Source organism: Marmota monax, unplaced genomic scaffold (assembly GCF_021218885.2).
Source record: "Marmota monax isolate L192 unplaced genomic scaffold, Marmota_monax_Labrador192_F-V1.1 WCK01_AAM20220418_F8-fsc00017, whole genome shotgun sequence".
Classification (NCBI taxonomy): domain Eukaryota; kingdom Metazoa; phylum Chordata; class Mammalia; order Rodentia; family Sciuridae; genus Marmota; species Marmota monax.
The window spans coordinates 20,779,378-20,806,294 of NW_026695241.1; the positions used below are offsets into that span (position 1 = coordinate 20,779,378).

At 38.3% G+C, this 26,917-nt stretch overlaps 1 protein-coding gene across 4 annotated transcripts in view; it reads right to left on the bottom strand.

The window, feature by feature from the left end:
* Positions 1 to 1,250: 1,250 nt before the first annotated feature.
* The window catches only part of Lin52 (lin-52 DREAM MuvB core complex component), a 104,716-nt gene continuing 79,049 nt past the window's right edge, over positions 1,251 to 26,917 (bottom strand). For 3 of the 4 annotated variants that reach the window (XM_046440883.2, XM_046440885.2, XM_046440884.2), the window contains one exon: positions 1,251 to 3,112. Coding sequence is in view for 3 of the 4 variants with exons in the window: in XM_046440885.2 (XP_046296841.1) it covers positions 3,057 to 3,112 (56 nt within the window). In the remaining variant the exon portion in view is untranslated. Of the gene's footprint in view, positions 3,113 to 7,928; positions 14,552 to 26,917 lie in introns of those variants that run through there. The other variant, XM_058577788.1, reaches the window with a different exon arrangement.

Below are 26,917 nucleotides of genomic sequence, written 5' to 3' on the forward strand. Positions count from 1 at the left end.
AGGCTAGAGAGCCAATACAGCAGAACTGTTAGAAGTATCTATTTAACAATAATGATAACAATAATGATTAACACCTATAATTCCAGCAACTCAGGAAGTTAGGGTAGGAGAATCTCAAGTTTGAGGCCAGTCTCAGCAACTTAGCAAGACACTGTCTGAAAATAAAATAAAATAAAAAGGCCTGGGGTTGTAGCTCAGTGGTAGAGGACACTGAGTTCAATCCCCAGTTCCTTAAAAGAATATGTATATGATATGTATCTTTTATAATAACAAAAAGATAAATTAATGATAGTGTTTTGATATTAGCACAATTAATATCTTTTCGAACTTTTAGGAGTATCTTATGAATTGCTCTGACTAGCAATTTTCTTTCCTTAAAAGAAAATGCTTTCTCTAGAAGGGCAATATTTGATCTAGGGCAGGCCAGCTATCAATGGGTGACAGCAATGTGTACTCTCTCTTTTTGGGGGAGAAAAATGTGTACTCTCTCTTCTCTAGGTCTGGAACAGAATTGAAAAGGAACTCATGCTAAGAGTTTTAGTGGGCAGCAGAGAAATATTTCTTTTCAATCCATCATATTTAACTGGAAGTCTGCAAACAGCTTTTGAAGTCCACTTCAAAGAACCAGATATGTAGGAGACAGTCACAACCTGGAGGAGCTTATGACTTGGCAGGACAGTCAGGTCTGTCTTCAGATCACTTAGACACAGGATGGAATGCCCTGGGAGCCAGAGGAAAGGCACACCTAAGTGTTGTAGGAAGTTGGGGGGGGAAGGATCATTTCCAGTTGGGTCATTAGGGGTTTATAGGAATAACAGGTTGAACAGAATAACAACAAAATGGAAGCAAGACTTTCCAGAAACTCAATGGCATGGGCAAAGGCACTCCAGCGGGGACCTGGAACAGACTTGACACAGGGGAGAGGAAGAAACCAAGCTGAAGGGTGGATTAGGGTTACATGCAAAGTCTTATCATGCTGAGTGGAACAATCCTGTGGGAGGTGCCACAGGTTTCCAGGTGCTCAGACAAGAAGCACCAGATGTCCTACCAGCCATCGTCCAGGAATGGATGATGGCTGGTAGGACAGATGGAAACTGGGAAAACAAGTGGACAATTATAAAGCCCAAACCACCCTATAGGATATGAAAGGGGAAGATATGTAGGCCCTCTGTCTCTAGAGTTGTACCTTCTGATGAAATCTATGCTTTAAATATGCAACTTGGCCCTTTGAGAAAAAACTCACTCTCCTATAAAAGGGACATATTTATTAGGAAGACACAGAAAACATCATATACAAAGTACAATCCTCTAACATCTTGAAATATACACACATACACTGTACATAAATTTATATTATCAATATAAAAATACATCATTAACATTTCTAAGGATGACAATTACAAAACCAATAAATATCGAAATTCTAAAACATCTACTTACATAAGTGCTGGTGAATAAGATGACAGTAAAAGAAGGAGGCCAAAGCAGATCAGAAAACCAACTACCTGGCTTCCGGTTACAGACTTGAGTTGGTTTGGGGGAGGTATCCCAGTATTCTCCATATACTTCTTAATTTCCCCAAACATGTAAAAGTGCCTGATATTATCAACTCTCAAAAACAGAGCAAAGAAAAAATTTGACATTAATGGTACACACATGCGCACAAGCTCTTCAACCGAATTTAGGGAGATCAAGAAATATCAGTCATAAACTTAAAACCAAAGTCTCTACAACTGACCCTCCTGAGGAGCAACCCAACAGAATGCTCTCCTTTCCCCGCTTGCCATTTGTGTCTCGTGCTCAACTGTCCTCCCTACCCCTGCAAAAAAAGTAGATGGCATGGATGGTCAAGTGACACAAAGGAGGGTAAAACCTAATGTTAATTCTAGCATGGGAAATAAGCACAAATGTCATAAAATGGCTAAAAGACCAGCCATTAAATTGAAGAGTGTTGTGTGTTAGCAGACATTCAAGACCACAAACTTTGACCGCAACTTCTCCTGTGTCCAAACTCCCTCAGATCATTACCCCAGGAATATTCTTTCCATGAAATTTAGGAAACCCCATGCACCTCTCAAAACATCAGAAAGCTGTATTTAAGTGAGGAAATTCTCCTCTTTCAGGTGTGTGTGTGTTTCTGTGAAGTATCTCATATATGCCATAAGGGAGATAAGGTGGACAAAACATTGCCACTATCCCATAGCACCAACTAGGTTAATTAGGATTCTAGTTTTCAATCAAATGGCAACCCCCATAAATCATGCCCCTTTCCTATCTATCAGGCCATACTGACTCCTTCACTTAAATCTGTAACAGATTAACTAGAACTCCAAAGTCCTGATGTCATCTTCATATTGGCCTTGAGGTCTATATCCTAATGTGACCTAGATGGACCTTTCACTCCATAAGCTAATTCCAGGAGGGACTCACTACTCAGGGATTCCCTTGCCAAGAGTCATACCTGGGAGGTGGGGAATGGGCAGCATTGGAGGATAGGACTATAACAAAAGGTGTAGAATTTAAAAAACAGAGGTAAAATTTCAAGAAGATTCTGGTTTTTCCAGCTGCATAATCTTGGAACCTATTATATACTGGAGAGTTCATGGTCAGGCTGCATGGTCTGATCGAGAACCTACTTGGTCTCTGATCTCATATCATAAATACTTCCTAAAAGATCCAGTTCAACTCAAAAGAACCCATCCAATCAATGTGTCACAAGTGACTTTACCATCACGGAATCGAATCAAGTAGAAGATCCTGGGGCTCCTGAACCATGTCCAGAAATGAAAAAGCATGACTTTGACCTTTAAGATTGATAGGATCTCTGGTGTTACCAATATCCCAGGCTAAGAAGCTGATGGAGTAACTGCAATGATCCTTGAGTAGAGCAGATTCTTCTCTTGCTACCAAATCTCCTCAGAGATGCAGAGTGCCAGGAGCAAGGCAGAGGGGCAGTCCTGAGGTACAGCCTCTGGCCTCTCCCGAGGAAAAGCGAGGTGTGCATCGTCAGAACTGCACTGGGAAGAGTCCCCAGGACACCTGTCCACAAGCTGCTGCTACTTCTTGGGCTTCTCTAGAATGTTGAGGAATTTCCCCCGTGTCATCTCTCTGGCTGGAATCATAAAGCAAACGAAAGATCAATGAAAATCTAAAATGTGAAAGAAAGATCTAGGAAGATTTAACTTAAAAATGCAGGTTGGTTTAAATTGTATATCAAGTTGCTACCAACACATTCAGTCATCACCAACTTCCTAAATGGGGAAAAACTAAACTGTTATTGACAAGTAAAACTGGAGAGAGATCCTGAAGTTGGCAGTTGTTATATGGTATAGGCTAACTAGGGAAGACTACCATCCATCCTTAGAAAAAAAAAAAATCACCAGGGAATTTCTTTTTTATCTACCTACCTATCTTTCTGAAGAATCTAACCTAACATCCATGTTCACTATCTCATGGGGGTTTTCTTTGGAGGCTAAAATCCAACCAAGATAAGAGTCTTCTCTGGGTTGTTGATCTGTAGACATCTATAATCTCCAATCAAAATCAGAGATCATTTATCCCATCTCGGCAGTGGTTGTCCCCACATGCTGTAATGTTACAGGGTTTATATTCCCTCAGTATAGTTCATCTGGGGATAGGAATAATAAAGTGCGGTTTATGGAGCTTTGGTCTTCTCTCTCTTGGTATTGTCAGTCCTTAGGTATTTAATATAGCCAGGCAAGGTTTATGTGTCTTTCTCTGACTTTCAGCACCATCAATCTTTGACTGCTGTAGTTACCAGTGGTTTTATACAGCTACTTTCCTACATATAAGGTTCCAAAATGAAAGCAAAACATCTCTCGATTTCAAGGATCACTTCAGAAAACCCATTTTTAGCTCTGTCAAGCAAATGCTCAACAAGCATACACAGTAAAACACTCCCATCCCCATCCCACAAGGTCATTTTTTAACAATTCTCCAAGTTTCTGATGGCTGGCCCTGGAGGCCAGATGTCTTCTGAAACCATGCAGTGGGCCCAGGACAGGCTGTGGCCTGTGGCCTCCCAAAGACATGGCTCCATCCTGGCCAAAGAAGTGAGATGGCTAGGGAGGCACCTGCAGGAATGAGAAGAGCCTTCACCCTGGCCTTCTTTCTAAAGTCCAGAGAAAATAGTGCTGGATGAGTGGGCTGCCAGTTGCTTGTTTATTTGTACAATGAAGAAATCATTTTTTTGCATAATATAAACTGTCATCACAGGGAGGCTATGGGTAACTTCTATCTATCCACCTCCTAGCTTATACTAGTTCCTGAGCTCCAACAAAGGGAAAGGAGATTCTGTTAGCCAGGAGTGGAATCCCCAGTGCTGGGTCTTGCCTCATTTGCCCACCATGCCACCCTGCCCCAAATCAAACTGACCTCCTCATTCCTTGATGGATTTATACCAAACTATACATTCAAAGTTCCCATAGGACTTGCACACAAAAACTTGTTTATGTATGTCTTCTTCCACTAAAATATAAGAATCGAGGACAGAGACTGACTGTTAAGCGCTAGACCTTGTATCTGCAGAATAAATGATAGCTGGATAAATGAATGGTAATATACAAAAGAACTAGAACTTAATAGGAACACAAATGTTAATTTCCTTCCTTTACACAAATAACAAGACTAGTTAGTGGCCCTTGGTGTTCCAGCTTCTCCACCGTGGGAGTCTTTTTGAATGTACCTTGCTTATTTGGCAAGAAAAATAATTTCCCTTGATGGAAGTAATGCCAAGTTAAAGGAGAGATCAGGGGTCAGGGGCTAACATATTCCAGAGGAAATCCAATCAAGTACTCTCTTGCCTATGGGAAGCAGCATGGGGCTTCTTCCAGAGACCACAGGATTTGAGCTCAGTTTAAATTTCGGTGCTAGCACTTAGTAGCTGGGTGACAACTTGGCTTGGACATTATCTCTGAGCCTTGCTTTCTTCATCTGTAAGATGGATTATGTTACTGCCTCCTGCCCTACTCTTCTCTTAGATATTAACAATGAACATACTTGGTATAGTGGCAATCATTAACACAATCCTTCTCACAGGTGAGTAAGTAAGTTCTCATACACGCAGTATTTTCTGAGGGAATGAATGAAGGATTGTGATAAGGGGGACTAACAATCTTAAAAACCCCATTCCTTGGAATCTTTTCCCTCAATCTTATCCTACAGGAGTTTGCTTATACTTTTGGGCACTGTTTATTTCTACTGGATAAGTTACCCGTCTGTTCTCAAGTACTTATTAAGGGCTTTAAATGCATACAGTTATCAAATGATCCTGTGACACGGCTAGAAGCAGGTGCTGTGGAAACAAGACAGTGGTGAATCAGAATTCTGATGAGAAGACATCCTTGTCCCAAACCCTAAGCCTACAAGTTCTGCCCTGACCTTACAGTGTGACTTCTGCCTGCTGTACTTCGGACCCCCCAATTCCTTACTGTTTCTTCCCATGGAAAAATGACCAATATTTTAAGACACAGAATTAAAAAGACTCAATTATCTGAGGGATCAAAGGGTTTAAAAGAAAAAAAAAAGGAGATTCTGTAGTGTCTCAGTTGCAAGCTCTCCTTGAATTTAACCAGTCCTTTTTAACAACCCCTTTTCCACTCAATCATTCCTCCCCCTTCAACCTAATCCAAGTATACAGAGCTGCAGAAAACCACCATAAAAGTAGAAGTAATTCAAAAGACATCATCTTCTACATGGGAGGGGAGAAAGTTTCCCTTCTTGCCAGTCCCATATAGGAGATATACGAATGTGTGACACAGCCGCTCCCTAAAAGAGGGCTGTGCCTTATAAATCAGAACCTAAGCACCAACCCCTTTTTGTGCACAGAGAAATTGCTGTGGGTCAGGGGCTGCTCCAGAGCACGTGCCCTCCTGTTCACTTGTCATCAGAGATGTTAACATTTCTGATTAATTCGCATAGCCCTTATTTTATTCCTTTTTTCTTTATCCTTGCTCTCCTGCTCTGCTGCAGTGTAAAGATTCTTAGCGACCTGCTACAGTAATCACCGCCCGCTCACTGAACCCCCCCAAAACCTACTGAAATTGTTTAGTGATGCCAACCGCGCTTTTAATTTGCAAGACATCAGACACAGAGGTAATTTATACCAACATCTGTTCATTTTTGACTTCTGAAACAAACTCGCACATGCTGCTACAAAATCCCATTAGGAATAGGGAGACAGCCTTCTGCTACTATTCTATATTGCTTGTCTACATTCTCTCTCTCTCTCTCTCCCCCCCCCCTTCAAGGAGGGTTTTATATGTAAATGTATTTTACTGAAACATTCCCACCAAGGATTTAAAATCTCTTTTGGGGAAAAAAACCTTTATAGAGATGGCTACTGCCTGCTTATAGAGGAGAGCCATGTATTTGTTTCTCTCTGCCTAGGACCCTCCCTAATTCTTCCTAGACATTACAGGTTGGTTTACTCTGGCATGAATGGCCAGGGTAAGATCACACGTTCTTGAACTTGGCACTTCTAGTTCCTCTGATCTTTCCTGTGTCTCCCCGACTACCCTCAGGGCTACAACATAACATATAGAAAACAATCCTAGAAGCTGGGGATGTAGCTCAGTGGTAGAGAACTTGCCTAGCATCCATGAGGCCCTGGGTTCCATTCCCAGAAAAAAAAAAGCAACAATCTAGAACTAGTGAAACTTGTTAACTACTATCTGTTCTGGATGGATTCTCCAGGATTACCAGGTTGAACAGGAAGGCAACTTTGCTACCACTCTAATAACTAGGCCACGAAGAACTCACTAGTCATCAGCCTCTACGATGTGTGCTGTGCACAAGAGAAGCAGGATGCCATGCCAGGTGGTGATTTATAGGCCTTCCTATGTAGTATACAATACAGATTGCAAACTGAGTAGTCACAACAGAGACTGTCACTACAGGGTTAACACATGAATTGCTCTTTGTGGAGAGATGGCCACTTGTATACATCAAAAGGCAGCAAATGGCTAAACTACAATCAACTTCCAGGTTTATGCTGTTTCTATTACCCCCTTCGTAGTTTCTCTAGGGCTGTCAGGTTTGTGGCAGCTGTAAATACATGGGTCTACTCAGAGAGGTCAGGGCTGAAGGGAGGACTCCAGCCTGCTTGTTCTGAAGGTGGTGCAGGTTTAATATAATCTCTTCTTGAGACTCTCCAATTCCTCCATCCTGTATTTAGCCTTGCCTCTGGCTCCCTTTCCACAATGACTATCCCCAAACTGCCTTCTCTGCAGTAAATTTTCTGGTGGCTGGTTGAAAAAGATTCAGTGGTACAGATTGATTTCTCACCAGTGAGGGGATGAGGGATTACCAGAAGCACCCTGGTTAACGAGATTGGGTGCAGAATCTCTCTCGAGACCAGCCCTCTCTGCCAGGGCTTTGTACCTTTCGTCTATGACATATGGGTTTCATTATAGAAAGATTTTCCAGATTATAACTTTGAGGCAATTGCTTGATAAAATTCCACTCAACAGAACAATGTAAAGACAAGTAACTTTTTAATGAAGTGGAAAAAACTCATATAATGTTTGGTGTTTAATTTCAAACCACTTTAAATATTTCTGTGCTACAATCTAATTAAAAACATCTGCAAGGTGGAGAAGAGTTACTTTGACTGGTTTGCTCCTATCTGAAAGAGTAACAACAAGCTGTTTTCAGGAGACTCTTGCTATGAGTGACCAGGAAACAAAAAAGACAGCATAATATTGTAAAGGGGCAGGGCTCTTGGCAGTGGACAAGCCTGGATTTTAACTTCATCTCCTACCCTGACCCTTGGCAAGTCTCCAGGTTATCTTTTCAAACTTCAGTTTCCTTGTCAATATCAATGTCCGCTAGGCTTTTGGTAAATGCTAGCTTCTGGGTCGCCAAGTCTTTCATTTCCAACAAGAAGTTTGAAAACAATCTAGGATTCATTTCTTTCTTTCTTTCTTTTTTTTTTTTTAATACAATGCCTTTATTTTCATGTGGTGCTAAGGATCGAACCTGGGTCCCGCCTGTGCTAGGCGAGCGCTCTACAGCTGAGCCACAATCCCAACCCTAGGATTCATTTTTTTTTTATAGTAATCATACCTAAAGACAATGTCCTATATATAGCAGCTCTCTAAAAAAAAAGTTATAAAACTATCCTTGATTTTACAATGAGGAATGAAAAACCTAAGATTTCTCGGAGGGAACAGGTATGCGAAGATTTGCTGTTTTCTGTTAAATGATGATAACAAAATAACTTAAGGGACTATAAAGATAGCTGAATAAGCATGTCACTAGAAAGGGGATATTTTCACAGAATCAGTATTTTTCTCTCATTCCATCTCCATTTGAAATTGATCAAACCATACCATGGCCATTTAGTTGAAAAACAAAAACAAAGGCAGTATGTTTGTGCGTATGTGCTGTCCCTTTACATATGAGGAAGGGGAAAATGAAAGAATAGAGAAATCCACACTGTCAGGATGACATGAGACCAACTTGTAGTTTTCTAAGGAAATGTATTCTTGGTCTATGGGTACAGAGTTCTGGAGTAAATAACAGGTTCCCTTCTTGGCAGATATCTCCTGTCTGCTGTTGGAACACATTAATGGTATCTTCAAATTCCATTTCTAACTGTGCAGGTGTGTCAGTTTCATTAATCGGTCACCCATCAAACTGGAATTTGATCTGCCTCATTGATAAGCCCTGTTGTTAAAAATGAGCTTTCATTAGTTTACTGAATGGCGTATTCTTAATCTTGGACTATACCGTGCAACTATCCTGCCCTGCCACCTTCACACTAATAAGACCACTCTCTTCTGTCTGAATTCCTTTCCTGGACTATTTATTTTTTAAAAAAGATCTACAAATGGGCTAGCCCAGTCCTGGAGAAATAGGTGCTCAAGGAGGTTCCTCGTCAGCAGACATCATTAATCCTTAGTTATCTGTTACCATCTGCTTCTACCTAAACTAAACAAACATTAGGTAACATGAACAAACAAAAAACTACTCTGCTGTAGTGAGAGGCAGTTACTCCCAAGCAAAAGAAACACACAAAATCCTGGTTAGTTTATATCAATGTGCTAAAAGGCAATTTATTTAATTAGCTTCACAGAAGATGTCTTATAGAAATGATGCCATTTGTTATATTTATAGTTTTTTAAAAGTTGTTAAAGGACCTTTATTTTATTTATTTATATGTAGTGCTGAGAATTGAACTCAGTGCCTCACCCATGCTAGGCAAGCGCTCTACCACTGAGCTACAACTCCAGCCCCATATTTATAGTTTTGACTCTTGAAAAATTACTCCTTTGGTCCTTGATTGCACTGTGCAGCTATGACAAGAGGGATCAATCAGTCAGTCACCAATGTGTGCTGTGCAGAAGAGAAGCATAAAAAGACTATTCAGCGCAGTAAAACAGAGTGCCCACTATGTACAAGATATTAGAAAGATTAAAGTAAATTCAAAGATATGCTTTCAGTAGAAACAGACTATTCCCAAAGCCATGTTGCTTTGAGGTGAGCTAGTTGTTAACAGTATTTTGGTACATTAGAGAATGAAAAGAAACCAATGTGATTTATAATGCTGATTTCTGTCCCACACAAAAGTGGAAAGTTTTCCTGATACTATGGGACAGTGCTGGCAAACAGCAAAGCAGTTCCAAGACAGCCTGCCAGACTGAAATTCTTCTCTGAGCTCCAGTTCAATGTCAGATCTCTGTCCAGAAAGGACCACTAAGTGACTGATAATTCAAGTCAAGGACCAAACACTTCTGAATGCCTCCAATATGAGAGCAGCTGGTGCTGGTGCCACCGTCACAAGCAGAAGGAGCTGGGAACTGAGCACAGTGCCACTGGAAGGGGAGGAGTCTCTTAGAGTCACAATGCATTGGGATACTTGATGGCCCTCACCAGGTACTAAGGTCCAATGACCATTCAAGCATCCATTAGGGAAAGTGGCCACAAGTGAGTCTTTGGTGGAAATCTTGCTTTTCTTTAAAATATATAAAAGTGGCACTTGAAAGTCAGAAAAAAAGCCCTGTTATGGTTTGAATGTGAGGTGTCCCCCAAAAGCTCATGCATGAGACAATGTAAGAAGGTTGAGAAAGAAATGATTGGGTCATGAGAGCCTTAACCCAATCAGTGAATTAATCCCCTGATGGGATTAATTGAGTGGTGATTGAAGGCAGGTAGGGTGTGGCTGGAAGAGGTGGGTCATTGAGGTGTACCTTTGAGATACATATTTTGTATCTGGTGAGAGGAGTCTGTCTCTCTGCTGTCTGATCATCATGTGAGCTGCTTCACTCTGCTACACTCTTCTGCCATGATGTTCAGCCTTACACTGAGCCTTGTGGAATGGAGCTGGCTATTTATGGACTGATCCTCTGAAACCATGAGGCCACAAATAAACTTTGCCTCCTCCTCAATTGTTCTGATCAGGTTTTTTAGTCATAGCAGCAAAAAAGGTGACTAAGACAAGCCCTGAGGTTTTGGTCTGAAGTTCTTTGGGCATAAACATTCCAAAATGGAGACTGAGACACTATACAACTGAGAAAAGCAAAGCCTGGATACTCATCTTGTGACCAAACTATCACAGACAATCAAAATTTCATTCTCAGGATTCTTCCAAAAAAAAAAAAAAAAAAAATCTTTTTGGGAGCATACTTTCCAGATTCTTTCTATTGGGTGTCTTGACTTTGTGACAGTTGCTAAGAACACTGGTTCCTCCAGTAACTTTAGAGAAAATTTTATATTAAACCCTTTTTTAAAAATTTCCAAATCTCAGTAAGGCCCAATTCCTGAGAATGTTTTATCCAAGAAGCAGTATTAGACAGAAAAATCAGGACTCAATGTGCAGGTAAACAAATGTGGACAGTTCCAATATGGAAAATAATTTTAATGGCTTTTCATAACAGAAAAAAAAAGGACAGAATATCCAGCCAACAGAATTATTTTCAGAATACAAAGCATCAAGCAGGAACGTAAAATATGGGAAGTGTCAGCCATGATGCCTGAAGATTGAAGGCAGAAGTAGAGGAATCTTAATTGTGAGGCATTTGAAAAATGCTGTATTCAGGAGAAAGCCTGTGTTTCTCCATCAACTCTCCTTGCCCTTCCCTCTTTTAAGAGTAAAACAAGACTAGATTTCAAATATGTAATCTTTCTTATCATCCTTCTGCCTACTAAAATACAAATCAAAATAACAAAAAACTTCAAAGATCTGTGTTCAAGAAATAAGAGCTAAAAGCTTATTTGTATTTTGTTTCCCTTTTGGAGGGCCTTGGGGGCCTGTTTCAGAGTCTCAATTTGGTTCCTTTTTCGAGGGTAAAACTCAATTGAGTGAAAGACAATGAGATCAAAGCAATGTATTAATGCTCTGTGGGCTAGAAGTTTTATTCAGTACGCATAAATCTGTGCAGAACATTCATGCTTCAGGGCCTCTACATAGTATCACATCCTGGTGAAACACTTAAGACCAAAGGTTAGCAACTTCACAAAGTCTTAATACCCTGATCCATAAAGTGAGAATAATAATAGTAATCTATCAGGTAAGATTAAGATATAAAAGCTAGTCAAAGTGACTTTATATGAAACATTTTGCCCCACATTAGAAGATTATCCAGAAGCCAGATTCTACTCTCAATACAATCATTTCAGAGGATATTAAGACAACTTTCCTTCTTGGTCCATTCCACTTCCAGGGGCTGGCAGCAGCTTGAGTCCAGGGAGAATGAAGGACCAACCTTCTTGACCCCCAGGGCAGGGAAAGAGTTACATCTTCACACTGAGAAGCCAATAAAAACCTCTCTTGATTATAATTTAGATAAGAACCACTGGATTGAATAATAATGTCTGAAACTCCCCTGGCTGTTTCACCTTGAGACGTCCATCACTGGGTTAAACATGATGCTAATTGCATTTGGATTGATTAATTTCTCTCACTCCTGTCTATTCGAATAACGCTTAACAAAATAATCATAGCACCCAGAGCCAAATCTTTTCCGTCAAAGGAATGAAGCCATCAGAACAGGCAGAGATGAAAGAAATGAAGATGACCCGTAATTACTGCTACGGTGATATCATTACCATATTATACAAAATGAGTGTGGGGGTAGGGGGGAGGAAGGAGGGGCTGAGATTATTTATTTTTTTAATGGAACCCTACAACCTAAGAATACAGATTTGACATCAAGTGGAATGCACAGAAATACAGAACTTAAAATACAAATCTTACTCATGAAATTGCAAAATTCAACACTGAGGCCCAAGATACATCAAGTGTCTTAGGCTGTGAGCAGGTATTATTCACGCCACTATTTTTCCATCGCAATAACACTTTGTGTATGACTTGCATAGAGATTTAAGATGCTGTCTTCATGCCACAAGCATGCCTATGGTTACTGGAGAATTTTTCTCTGAGACAGGTTATAATATCATTTTATTTTAATATTGTTAAGGGTAGCCTTGTTTATGAAATTAGAACCTGGGTTTTAACTGCAGCTAGTTCCGAGGTAGTACAGAGAAAAAATTAAAAAAATAGAAAGGAGACAAAAGGAAGAAAGACTACTTTAATATGAAAGCTTTGTGCTCAGTTTCTTCATACCTTCTCTCCCCTAGCCAGTTATCTTTCCCTGGCATGACATCCCCAAATTTCTGGAAAATTTATAAATCTTTACTTGCACTAGAAATTCACCTATTTATGAAAATTGCCCTGTACACTGTTAATTGGCCCACTAATACATATAAAAGGATACATTTAGAAAAGTAACCTGTATAATAGGAGACTTTCCTAGAAAGCTATAATATAGGGTACTTTCCCAGCATCATCCATTGATTAGATAATGAAGAAGACATCAACCTTAGGACCCTGAGAACTGCCACACCACCATAAACAATCTTGTGACCACCAAACTGAGGGGATCCCCACATACCTTCCCGTGTTACCCTCCCCTAGTCTCCTTTAAAAGAAGGAGCTGAGATCCCAAGAGTGCTTCTCATTCTTCAAGATAGCCAGCACTCTCCTTTGAATGTGCACTCCCTTTCTTTCCCAAATAAATCTATGTCTCAATAGCTAATACATGCTGAAATTCTTTTCTGTCACACACATCAAGGACCCTGTTGTCCCGAGTTGATGTCTCCCTCTTCAGACCCCCTCCAGTGACAGTTTAGTTTAAGACACCAAAGAAAATGTCTGTGAATCTTCACATATGGTTCATTAGACAATATTCTGGATTTAATTTAAAATGCTAGTAAAAAAGAATATAATAATATTTCTCTGTAAACTATTTTCTTGTTTGACATGAGATTTTTGATATTTATGATAGAAAACCTTTGCTTGTGTAGGATGTAAACTTTAGGTCAAAATCCACTGCTGATTAGATGGAAATCTCAGGTAAATTATGTAGCCTCTCTGTGCCTCAGATCCTTCATCTGTAAAATGGGGGCCAATATTTACCTTTCGGGTTATATGAGACTTAAAATACATTTAAATACATTGAAGTACTTAATAAGTGTGGTATAAGGAAAAAAGATTCCCCTTAATATTAACTTTATGGGTATTTACAGAACCCAGTACAATGTTTAGTTATATCATTTACTAAAGTTAATTCAACAGACATTTGTAAAGTACCTCACATACAGAATTTAACAAATATTTGCAAAATAAATAAAGATTTCTTAGAATGCACTTTTTTTTTTTTTTTTTTGGTGCTGGGGATTGAACCCAGGACCTTGTGCATGTACTCTACTAACTGAGCTATATCCCCAGCCCAAAAAGGCACATACTCTTAAAAGGCTAGAAATAGACTAAGGAGGCTGGGGCAGAAGGATTGCAAGTTTGAGGACAGCCTCCTGTAGCAACCTCCAAGTTGCTAGGATTTACAGGTGTGTGCCACTGCCCCCAGTTTCTATTGTCATATACAACAAGCTTATAAAGTATCTATATTTCCAATTTGTAATCATCTAGTAATAAATATGAACAGTGCTTTAAAAGAAAAAAAAAACCCAAATATGTAATTATTTCTGCCAGGTTAAAACAAGAGTCTAAACCATTTACTCTATTAACTCAATATTCTCTGCCTTCCTCCCTGGTTAAGAAAGTCAATGCAATACAGTGAAAAGGATTTATCTATCTGGCTTTGGAGTTAGGCCTCAATTTGTTTCAAACTCCAGACCTCAAGACCATGAGCAAGTAATTTACCTTCCTGAGCCTCAGTTTCCTCGGCTGTAAAATGGAACTGTAAAAGACTTCGCAGCCTTGTGAGACTAAACAAGGTAACATATTTAAAAAAAAAAAAAAGAGAGAGAGAGAGAAAGAAAATTCTTCATGCTATCTGGCATAGATCAGGGAAGTCAATAAATAGTGGTATTAATCTTTTTTATCCTTCTTGTCTCAGCTCAAATGTCCCCTCTTAAAAGGCCTTCCCCAACCATCCTAACTAAAGTGCACCCTTTTCAGTTACTCTCTTTCACATCAACCCACTTACTTCCTTTATAGCACTTACAAAATCTGAACTTAACTTTGTTAATTTCATGCTCCATGAAGTTCTGTAGAATCTCTTGTTGTACCCTAGCAATGAGAAAAATATCAAGCATATAGTTGTGGTCGACTAACCATCTATTTATTTATGTGTGTATATTTTACATATATTTTATATGTTATATAGAAATAAATTATTCATGAGGAAAGAGAACTCTGCTTCCTTTTCAATTCTTTTTTAAATTTAATTTTATTTTCTAAAAAATATTTTTAGTCATAGATGGACACAATGCCTTTATTTATTTTTTATATGGTGCACCACTGAGCTACAGCCCCAGCTCTCCTTTTCAAATCTTTTTTTAAAATTTGTTTTAATTAGTTACACATGACAGCATAATGACCTTGACATATTATAAATTTGAATCAGATAGGATATAATATCTCATTTTTCTGAGTATACAGGTTGCAAAATAACATTGGTCATTCATTCACATATATACACACAGTAATAATAATGTCTGTTTCATTCTACTATCCTTCCCATCTCCCCAACCCCTCCCCTCCCCTCCCATCACTTCTCTCTACCTAATCTAGGGTAAAGCTATTCTTTTTTTTTTCCTCACATCTTCATACATGTATTTTGTATAACAATGAGGGTCTCCTTCCACCTTCCATGCAATTCCCTTTCTCCCTCCCTTTCCCTCCCACCCCTCTTCCCTATGTAGAGATAATCTTCTTCCCATGCTCTTCCTCTCTTCCCCATTTTGAGTTACCCCCCTTATATCAGAGAAGACATTCGGCATTTTTTTTTTTTTTTTTTTTTTTGGGGATTGGCTAACTTCACTTAGCATAATTTGCTCTAATGCCATCCATTTCCCTGAAAATGCCATGATCATATTATTTTCTAGTGCCGAATAATATTCCATTGTGTATATATGCCACAAGTGCTGGGGAGGATTCGGGGGAAAAAGGTACACTCATACCACTGCTGGTGGGACTGAAAATTGGTGCAGCCAATTTGGAAAGCAGTATGAAGACTCTTTGGAAAACTGGGAATGGAACCACTATTTGACCCAGCTATTCCTCTTCTCGGACTATACCCAAAGGACCTAAAAATAGCATACTATAGAGACACAGCCACAATTCACAATAGCAAGACTGTGGAGCCAACCTAGATGCCCTTCAAAGGATGAATGGATTAAAAAATATGGCATATATACCTTTTCAATTCTTAATTAGACTCTATATATGTAAGTTTTTTTTTTTCCCGAAGTAAAACTACGTATGTATTTTATTCTTTGAGCCAGCAATTTCCCTTTAGGATATTCACATGCCCACTCATTTCAGTAATATTTGTAATAACTGAAAATTATAAATAACCCAAATGTCCAACAATTAGGAGGGAGCCGGTTGAATAACCTAGAGAATAACCTCATTATGGAATACTGTTCATCTGTAAAAAGAAACGAAGAATATCAAATATTGCCACGGTGAGATCTCCAGAACATATTGTTAAATAAAAAAAACAAGGTATAGGAGGAGTACACATGGTGTGTTACCTTACATTTACCTACACTTTTAGATGTGGAAAAAAAAAGTGTATATTTAGATTTATTTTCAGAAAGAAACAATGAAAAGATACAGTTTAGTATTAACTAATAAAAAGGGTTATCCAGGGGAGGGAAAGCAGAGGAGAAAGGGCAAGAGGTGGCAAACAGATACTTTGTACCTTAGCTTTTCTTTTAGTTTTCACTTTGGAATACCATGTAAATATTTCATATATTAAAAAACAAAATCCAGCCAGGTGAGGTGGTGCATACCTGTAATCCCAGCAGTTTGTGAGACTGAAGTAGGAGGATTGAGAGTTCAGAGCCAGCCTCAGCAACAGTGAGGCGCTGAGCAACTCAGTGAGACCCTGTCTCTAAATAAAATACAAAACAGGGCTGGGGATATGGCTCAGTGGTTGAGTGCCCCTGAGTTGAATCACCAATAACGCCCCACCCTCCAAAAAACCCCATTAAGTAGAAATAATCAATCCTTAAAATTTGAAATTAGCAGAAGTAACTAAATCTATAAATTCTGGCCTAACTGCACAGGACAAATTTTAAAAGACATATTAAAACTATATGTATAGTCATACATATCCCTGAAAGTATATATTCCGAGAATATATAAGAAATACGGGATGGAGGGGGTGGAGATATAGCTCAGTTGGTAGAGTGCCTGCTCGCACAGGGCCCTTGGTTCAATCCCCAGCCACCAAAAATAAAAAAAGAAAAAGAAACATAGAGAAACTTTAAACTGTATCCAGCAGTCTGATTATACATAATAAATTCTTTTGAAGCTACTTTTACTGTAAGTCAAAGCAAATAATTATGTAAGTTATTAGGAACCAAGATTTTCAGCATAAAAGAGATCATTATAAAATCAAATATATTAAATGAAAATGCCTTGACATCTTTAATTTGAACTGGATGTACTATATGTAGGAATGTTGAATTTCTATTTCCTTTTTCAAAAAAAACTTGTATTTACCAACTTTGTTCATGACTGTTGAATAATAATGAATACTATTAGTGCCTAAATTCCACTAAAAGGAATCAGGTTTCTTTGGAGAAACGGTTGAGACTTCAAGTCTGGAGAAGTAAACGACCAGGGATACCCTGACATGCCTGAAAGCAAGCAAGTTATCAAAGATTAGTAGGGTCATATTAAAAAACACAGGAGCTAACTTGAAGGATAGTCTACTAAAGTTGGGGCAACTGTGAACTAAAAAGAAAATGAAGCCAGACATGATAGTGCACACCCGTAATCCCAGAGACTCAGGAGGCTGAGGCAGGAGGATCTCAAGTTCAAAGTCAGCCTTAGCAACTTAGTGAAGCCCTAAACAACTTAGTGAGAACTGTCTCAAAATAAAAAATGAAAAGGGCTAGGCACTTCACAGAAGAAATACAATCATTTGACAAATGTATGAAAAAAATGTTCAACATCTCTCTCAATGAGAGAAATGCAAATCAAAACTACACTGAGATTCCATCTCACCACAGAGGCAATCATCAAGAATACAAACAACAATAAATGTTGTCAAGGGGGCTGGGGATGTGGCTCAAGCGGTAGCACGCTTGCCTGGCATGCGTGCGGCCCGGGTTCGATCCTCAGCACCACATACAAACAAAGATGTTGTGTCTGCCGAAAACTGAAAAATAAATATTAAAAAAAAAAATTCTCTCTCTCTCAAATAAAAAAGAAATGTAAGCCTTTATTAAAAAAAAATGTTGTCAAGGATATAGGGAAAAAGGTACATTTATACATTGCTGGTGGGACTGCAAATTGGAGCAGCCACTATGGAAAGCAGTATGGAGATTCCTCAGAAAACTTGGAATGAAACCACAATTTGACCCAGTCATCCCACTCCTCGGTTTATATTCAAAGGACTTAAAATCAGCATGCTACAGTGACACAGCTACCTCAATGTTTATAGCAGCTCAATCACAATCTTTAAACTATGGAACCTACCTAGTGCTCTTCAACTGATGAATGGATAAAGAAAATGTGATACACACACACACACACAATATTACATACACACACACACACAATGGAATATTACTCAGCCTTAAAGAAGAATGAAAATATGGCATTTGCCAGTAAATTGATGGAACTGGAGAATATTATGCTAAGTGAAATGAGCCAATCCCAAAAAACCAAAAGCAGAATGTTTTCTCTGATATGCAGATGCTAATTCACAATAAGAGGGGAGAGAATAGAGGTATTTTGGACTAGACAGAGGGGGAGTGAAGGCAGGGGAGGGAGTATGGGGGTAGAAATAATTGTAGAATGAATTGGATATTATTACCCTATGTGCACATACGATTACATGACTTGTGTAACTCTACATCATGTACAACCAGATGAATGAGAAATTACACTCCATTTATGTCTGATGTTTCAAAATGCATTCCAATGTCATGTATAACTAATTAGAACAAATAAAAAACATATTTTTTAAAAAAGGCTAGGGATGTGGCCCAGTGGTTAAATGCCCCTGGGTTCAATTCTGGTATGTATGTATAATAAATAAATAAATAAATAAATAATTGTAAAGGTCAAAACTTATCAAATACAAACATCAATGATATTTATATTTTTAAAAACCTTTCAGTCATTTTAACTTCTTATTCTAAAATTTGACAGATAAAAGCGAGGAAATCTAACATTTTTCCTGCCATTCCTCTTTGCCTACATTTCAGAGAAGCCAAATAGATGCTGATTTAATAGAATAATAATAGTTGTTTTATTATCATTATCATTATGAAAATGATCAGACTTAGGGCTGGGGTTGTGGCTTAGAGGTAGAGCGCTCACCTAGCAAGTGCAAGGTGCTGGGTTCAATCCTCAGCACCACGTAAAAATAAATAAAATAAAGGTATAAAAAATAGTTAAAAAAAGAAAAAGAAAATGATACCACCAGTGATCTTCACTCACACTGAAATAAACAGATATCAGATGCTCTCTAATGTGAAGCCGGAGAAAAAACCCAGTGAGGAGTACAGTTATAAAGAAGATTAAAAAAGACTTGATTCATGTGTAAGACCTTGTCTGGATCCTGATTCGACCAAACCAACTGTAGAAAACCCCATTTTTGAGCCAAATTTGAACATGGATCACATTAGATGTCATTATGGAATTATGAGTGTGAAAATGCTGTTGGTTAAAGGGGGATTCTTGGTTAGAAATTTATACTAAAGTATTTATAACTGAAATGGTATTTGCTTTTAAATATTCGAGCAAATAAACAAGCACAACAAAAAGTATGATAGAAGGGTGTACAAATGAAAAGAATAGCCTAAAGCTGATCATTACTGAAGTTGGGGGATGGGTATATGTGATTCATTATAAAATTTATTCTAGTTAGTATATGCTTGAAAATTTTCCATAATAAAAAGAAAACTTCCACAAATGCTTTTCTGGAAATACAGCCTTTTCTCATTATCACTACATATCACAATATAATTCATAGGACTAGCAGCTTCACAAATGAATACTCACGGAAGGGTAGGCTGGGGAACAGAGATGGGGATAATTAATTCTGCAGACAGCTTGGAAATGGTTGGACAGGAAAAGCTTTAGAAGGTGGGTAACTTTTCATGTCATGAATGTTTATTTCCACCGTTAAATTCTTTGAATGAGAAACAAATTAGACATGATCAACAATCAAAAGCAGATTACCTATTTTTTTTAGATCTACCAAATTGAACTCAGGTTAAGCCTAGTAATAAAGAGCTGCTACCTTCCAACCTCTCTCTCTTAATTATTTAAGTAATCATACTGACAAATCTAAGAGCATAATTTTCACTTTGTTCATAAAACAGCTGAGAGAAGCTTGCTGGTTCAATACATTGCTTCTACAACATTCTTGAGAGACAGTAAGAATGAACCCTTGGTTACTTATTTATTCAATCTTTTAGAAGAAGCTTCTGAGATAGGTAGCAAGACTAATTTCAAGATCTAGGCCAGGCTGACAGCTAACAAGCTACAAAAAGGGATAGCTTAACTTAAACTTTTCATTAGTCAGGTGGGCACAATGGCACACGCCTGTAATCCCATCAGCTCAGGGGACTGAGGCAGGAGACTTGCAAGTTCAAAGCCAGCCTCAGCAACTTGTCTTGGCCCTGTCTCTAAATAAAAAATGGTTAAAAAGGGCTTGAGATGTGGCTCAGTGGTTAAACACCTCTGGGGGTTCAATCTCTGGTACCTAGACAAACAAACAAACAAACAAACAAAAATGAAAAAACTTTCACTAGTCATAATAAATTGCAGCAAGTTTTCCTTCACACTGTTAATAACTATGTATATAAATAATACCCTCCCTAATCTTTCATTACTTAGATCATTGGCAGGGGGGTTATTAGGGATTGAGCCCAAGGGTGCTAAGGTCCACTAAGTTACATCTCCTGTCTTTTTTATTTTCAGACAGTCTCACTACATTGTTGAGGTTCTCACAAATTGCTGAGGCTAGCCTGGAACTAGTGATCCTCCTGCCTCAGCCTCCCTAGTTGCTGGGATTACATGCATGAGTCACCGCACCTGGCTACTCTGATTGTTCTTTTACTTCACTGATGCAGGTTCATCTAATTTAAAATAAATGAATTGTTCTAGTTGATAATTTTACTTTTAATTGTTTATACTGTGATTTCACATGTGTATGGTTCATTTTCTCTAACTGAATAATGAATTCATCAGTGGAAGAAACTTTTGGGGAGGGGTATTAGGGATTGAACTCAAGGGCACTCAACCACTGAGCCACATCCCCAGCCCTATTTTGTTTGTATCTACCTACCTACCTACCTACCTACCTACCTATCTAGTCTATTTTACAGTAGAATGCATTTTGACAGAGTATACACAAATGGAGCACAACTTCTCATTCCTCTGGTTGTATATGGTGCAGTTGCTCCACTAGTGTAATCATACATGTACATAGGGTAATAATGTCTGTCTCTTTCTACTGTCCAGTGGAAGAGACCTTTAAAGATAATTTTCCTATTGCACTTGGAAAAAATGTACAACATATAGTACTATTCAGTAAGCCTTTAAAAACTCTTTCCCTCTAAAATCATGTAGCAGCACAAAGGTATAATTTCTGTCTTGCTTACAAACTTCTTTTAAAACTACACTGCAAAAACAAACAAACAACTCCATTGCAAACAGATATGAAGAGATGAAATAGACAGAACACACATAAATACGTCATCTGATTCTTCTGGTGGGGAGGGGGTGCCAGAGATTAAGCTCAGGGGCACTGAGCCACCTCTCCAGCCCTATTTTGTATTTTATTACAGACAGGGTCTCATGGGTTACTTAGCGCCTCACTGTTGCTGAGAGGCTGGCTTTGAACTCACAATCCTCCTGTCTCAGCCTACAAAGCCACTGGGATTATGGGCGTGCACCACTGCACCTGGCTTGATTCTTGATAAGGGTGCCAAAAGCACACATTGGAGAAAAGTCAGCCTTTTAAGCAAATGGTGCTTCAAATGTAGAAAAATCAAACTAGATCCCTATATCTCACTGTAAACAAAAATCAATTCAAAGTGGATCAAAGACCTAGGAATTAAATCAGAAACAGTGACGCTAGAGAAAATATAGGGGCAACACTCCAACATATTGGCACAGGTACCAACTTTCCTTAATAAGATTCCTAAAGCTCAAGAAATAAAACTAAGGATCAATAAGTGGGATGGCCTTAAATTAAAATGCTTTTGCACAGCAAAGGAAACAAGAACATGAGAGGAGAGAGCCTACAGAATGAGAAAAAAAATTTTTGCCAGGTACTCCTCCAACAGAGAATTAATAAGCAGAACTAATAAAGAACTCAAAAACACCAAAACAAAAACAAATAACCTACCCCAAAAGTGGACAAAAGATTTAAATAGGCATTTCTCAAAAGAAGATATGCAAATGGACCAACAAGTTTATCAAAAAATGTTCAACATCCTTAGCAATCAGAGAAACACAAACTACACTGGGGTTTAATTTCACCCCAGTTAGGACAGCAATCATTAATAATATAATCAGTCAGGCATGTGGTGCATGCCTGTAATCCCAGCAGTTCAGAAGGCTGAGACAGGAGGATCTCAAGTTCAAAGCCAGCCTCAGCAACTTATTGAGGTTCTAAGCAAAACGGGCAAGGAATGTGCTCAGTAGTTAAGTGCCCCTGGGTTCAATCCCTGGTACCAAGCAAAAAAAAAAAAAAAAATATATATATATATATACACGCACACACACACACACACAAATAATGATAATTGCTGGCAAGATGTATGAAAAGGTACACTCATACATTATTGGTGGGACTACAAATTAGTAAAACCACTTTGGAAAGCAGTATGGATACTCCTCAAAAGACTAGGAATGGGGTAATGCTGAGGAATGATATTGATCAAATTAGTTATATGAAGTGCACAACAAATATGTAACCACAAATCCTACCATTACATACAACTATAATGTACCATAAAAATGTGGAAAAATAAATAAGTTTGTTGGAAAGATTAAAAAAAAAAAGACTAGGAATGGACCACCATATAACCCAGCTATCCTACTCCTTGGTATTGATCTAAAAGAACTAAAATCAGCATACTTGAGTGATACATGCATACCAATGTTTATACACATATTATGGAACCAGCCTAGGTACCTGTCAATAGACAAATGGATAAAGAAAATGTGGTATATATACACAGTGAAGTTCTACTCAGCCATAAAGAAGAATGAAATTATGTCACTTGCTGGTAAATGGATCAAACTGTAGAACAGCATGCTGAGTGAACTAAGTTAGACTCAGAAAATCAAGGGTTAAATGTTCTCTGTCATATGTGGAAGCTGGAGAGAAAAAAGGAATAAAGGGCAATCTTCCAAAAACAGAAGGAAGAGGGCTGAGGATATACCTCGGTTGGTAGAATGCTTGCTTTGCAAGCACAAGGCCCTGGGTTCAATCCCCTACACCACAAAAAAAAAAAAAAAGAAGGAAGATTAAATCAAAGAGGAGGGAGAAGGGGAGGAAATGGGGAAGAACTGGAGAATGCATTAATTAAATAAATAGAAGGAAGACAGAGTAGAGGAAGGGAATGGGGGGAGATAGGGAAAGAGGCAAAGAGAGAAAGGAATTACTGGGGCAAATGGAGCAATCTATGTTATATACATTTATGATTATGTCATAAAATGAACCCCACTATTATATATAACTATAATGTACCAATAAAAACATATTTTTTTTAATTTAAAAAGACCAAAGTATAGGAACTCTGAGGGAAACAAAAACCCTACATTGCAATCAGATTAGAACCTGATTGCATGACATATCAATTAACAAAGTCACACAATAGTGGTTATTTTCCCTGCAATTAGAAATAATAGCTATTTAGCATCTTGGGTTTTTTATTCCCCTAGAATATACAATTTAGATTTTTCTGAATAATCGTATTTGCAACATTCATGAATTACTGCTTTAAAATAATTAGAACATGAGCTGGTAGAGGGCATGCATAGCATGCATGAGGTGCTGGGTTCAAACCCCTGTACCACAAAAATAAAATAAAAAGTGAAAAAGAAAAATGCTTAAAAAATAAAGTATTAGAACACAATAATATCCTCAGTCATAAAATTATATTATACACTACAAAACAATCTGTGTCACAGACACTCCAGAGCTTAGCTGTACACAGTTGACAATAACTGTATTGGGTGAAAAAAATACTCTTTTAATGACAATACGGATCATAATTTAGGATCTTAAAAAAAATAGCATTGGAAAAAAATAACTTGCGGGTAATCAATGTAGAATAGAGGGGGAAATTAGACTATATATAAGCATTTATTATTCAATTCTTTTTTTATTTGTACATTATAGGTATACGTAATAGTGGGGTTCATTCTGACATATTCATACATGCATATAATATAATTTGCTCCATTTCAGTCCAATATTTCCTCTTTCCCTTCCCTTTTCCCTTCCCTTGATCCCCTTCCTCTATATCTACTTAATTCTTAATATTTAATTGAAAATATTTTCTTTATTTTATTAAATTTATTTTCATTCAAATGAATACAGAAGTGAAAGTAAAAAGCATTTTACGATGCTAAAATACTGGTCTCAAAATCAGACAGAGTTCTAAACTAGTTTAAATGGTTAGTCAACAAATTATGCTCACTATATATGCTTGAATAATTGCAGATGATGAGACACCAAAAGAAATCTGCCATTCTTCCTTAGAAAATACCTTCCACTCCATTGAGCACTTAAATTTGCTCAGTGAGAGTTAATGCTAGAAAGGTGGCACACGCCTATAATACCACTGACTAGGGAGGCTGAGGCAGGAGGACTGCAAATTCAAGGGCAGCCTTTGTAAATTAGTGAGACCTTGCCTCAAAATAAAAATAAAAAGGATTGGGGATGTAGCTTAGTGGTAAAGGACCCCTGACTTCAATCCCCAGTATTAAAAAGACAAACAAACAAACAAAAACTTTGCAAATGTGAAGTAGTTTTTCCCCCTACTAAGACCTTAAAGAGAGGGCCAGGTGAGGAGATCAGGAACCGATCTTATTTCAGTATACTAGATGTCTTCCTGGTAGGTTAGTTAGAATTTGTAACTATAATATACGTGGTTCTTAAAATGTGGTCCCTGAGGGGCTGGGGGGTGTAGGTCAGTTGGTACAGTGCTTGCCTCACATGCACAAGGCCCTGGGTTCAATCCCCAGCACCACATACACAATAATAATAATAATAATAATAATAATAATAATAATAATAATAATGTGGTACCTGGGCCAACTAATCAACATTATCTGGAAACTTGTTAAAAGTTTCTCAGGCCTTATCCAAGATCTCCTGAGTAACAAACTTTGGAGGCTGAGTCTAGGTTGTCCATATTTTAACCAGTCCTTGAGATTCTAAGGCATGTTAGCTACTAACCCCTATCACCCAAGATTTTGTTTCCAGTTCCCTGCATCTCTAATACACTAACTGTGTTAGTCAGCTTTGTGTCACTGGAACAAAATGCCTGAGAAAAATAAATAAAGGAGGGGAGGGGCTGCAGGTGTAGCTCAGTAGAAGAATGCTTGCCTAGCACATGTGAGGCACTGGGTTCGATTGTCAGGACCACATAAAAATAAATAAAAATAAAGCAAAGGTATTGTGTCCATCTAAACTAAAAAAATAAAGGAGCAAAAAGACTTATTTTGGCTCATGGTTTCAGAAGTTTCGGTCCATGGTCAGCTGACTGGACTGTTTTGGGCTAAGGCAAGGCATAACATCATGGCAGAAGGGCATAGCAGAGCAAAGTTGCTCACCTCCTGGCAGGGGGCTAGCACAGGGTGGGGACACAAGGAAGGGACTGGGGACAAGATATACCCTTCTAGGGAAGACCTGCAGTGGGCCCACTCCTCCAACAAAGTCCCTACCTCTTACAGTTTCCACCATCTCTCACTAATGCTGTCAATGTATGAATCTATCAATAGATTAATCCACCAATGAGTTTAGAAGCCTCACGATCCAAACACTTCCTAAAGGCCCAACCTCTGAACAATGCTGCATTAGGGACTAAGCCTTCATACATGAGCTTTGGGGGACAGTCCAGATTCAAACCATGCTTAACAAAGGAGCAGGTTTTTATTTTATCAACATTATGATCATAAAGCATATTTCTTATTATAATGGGAGAGTCACTTATCTCTTAAAAATATGAGGTACAAAGAGGGAAATTCAAACACTCAGCCAAAGGATTAGAATTTCTTTTTTGCTGTTGCTGGCAGCACTGAACATGGAATCCAGGGCCTTGTACATGCTAAGCAGGTAATTGAACTACACCCTCAGCCCAGGATTAGAAGTTTACCCAAACTGAGTTCTAGCTCTTTTGGCACCTATTAAGGCTACAATATAATACTTACCCTTGAGAAACTTGGCAGGAGAAATCCTGGGAAATAAACAATTAACAAACAATGTCATAAAAGCCATAGGTGGAGTTTAGAACACATTATCAGGACAAAAATGGAGATAATTCTGGAGAAAGCTTAGGTTGGACTGACAGGAAAAAACTTTAGAAAAGAGAGGTATTTTGTACTGAACATGTAAGAATAACCAGGCAAGCCAAGGACAGCTCCTTTAAAAAGCTTCGCACTCAGCCACTGGTGTAAAATCTAAGTGAACATTATAAAATAAAATCTCAAAACAAGTCTTACTTCCCAGCCTTGTATGGGACTTCTTGTGGATACTAACATAGTATAAGACATGGCCTTGCTTTTAAGAAAGTAAACCAAAATAATGAATTTGGCCTATTCAAAATTCAGTGAAAACTAAGCCAATTACAGTCATTCTTAATATATCGTTAGACAAAAAGGTGCAACAGGCAACAACCAAATCATAAAATGTTGCTTTTGTAATTTGCTGAAGAATTATTTCAATAAAAACTAATTAAAGTCCCTACTAATCTAGTTCTGGTTTACTTAAGAGGTCCCATTTCTAACAAATAAACCTCAAAATCCAGAGCTGAGTCAGGGGGAGCCAGAAGAATAGGGAGTAACTGTGAATGGGTATGGAATTTCTTTGTGGATGAAAGATTCCAAGAATATTCAGTGGTGACAGTTGCACAATTCTCTGAATATACTTAAAACCCACTGGCTTGATTGCTTCAAGTGAGTGAATCTTATGGTATGTAAAAAATATCTTAACAAAGCTGCCTATTTAAGGTGGTTACAGAATTGAGCAAAAATTAAATGCAGAGGTGTAAAAAGTCCTTTGGCTTTCAAGGCAAATCCCTGATGAACAGCCTTCATTCACATGGGGGAGGATCCATGGAAACAGAAGCAGAGTCTGTGCACTGAACACAGGCACCCAGGCCTTACCTGTACTCTGAAGTACAAAAGGAAACCCACTCTTTCCTTCTGGCTTTCTTCTTTTTT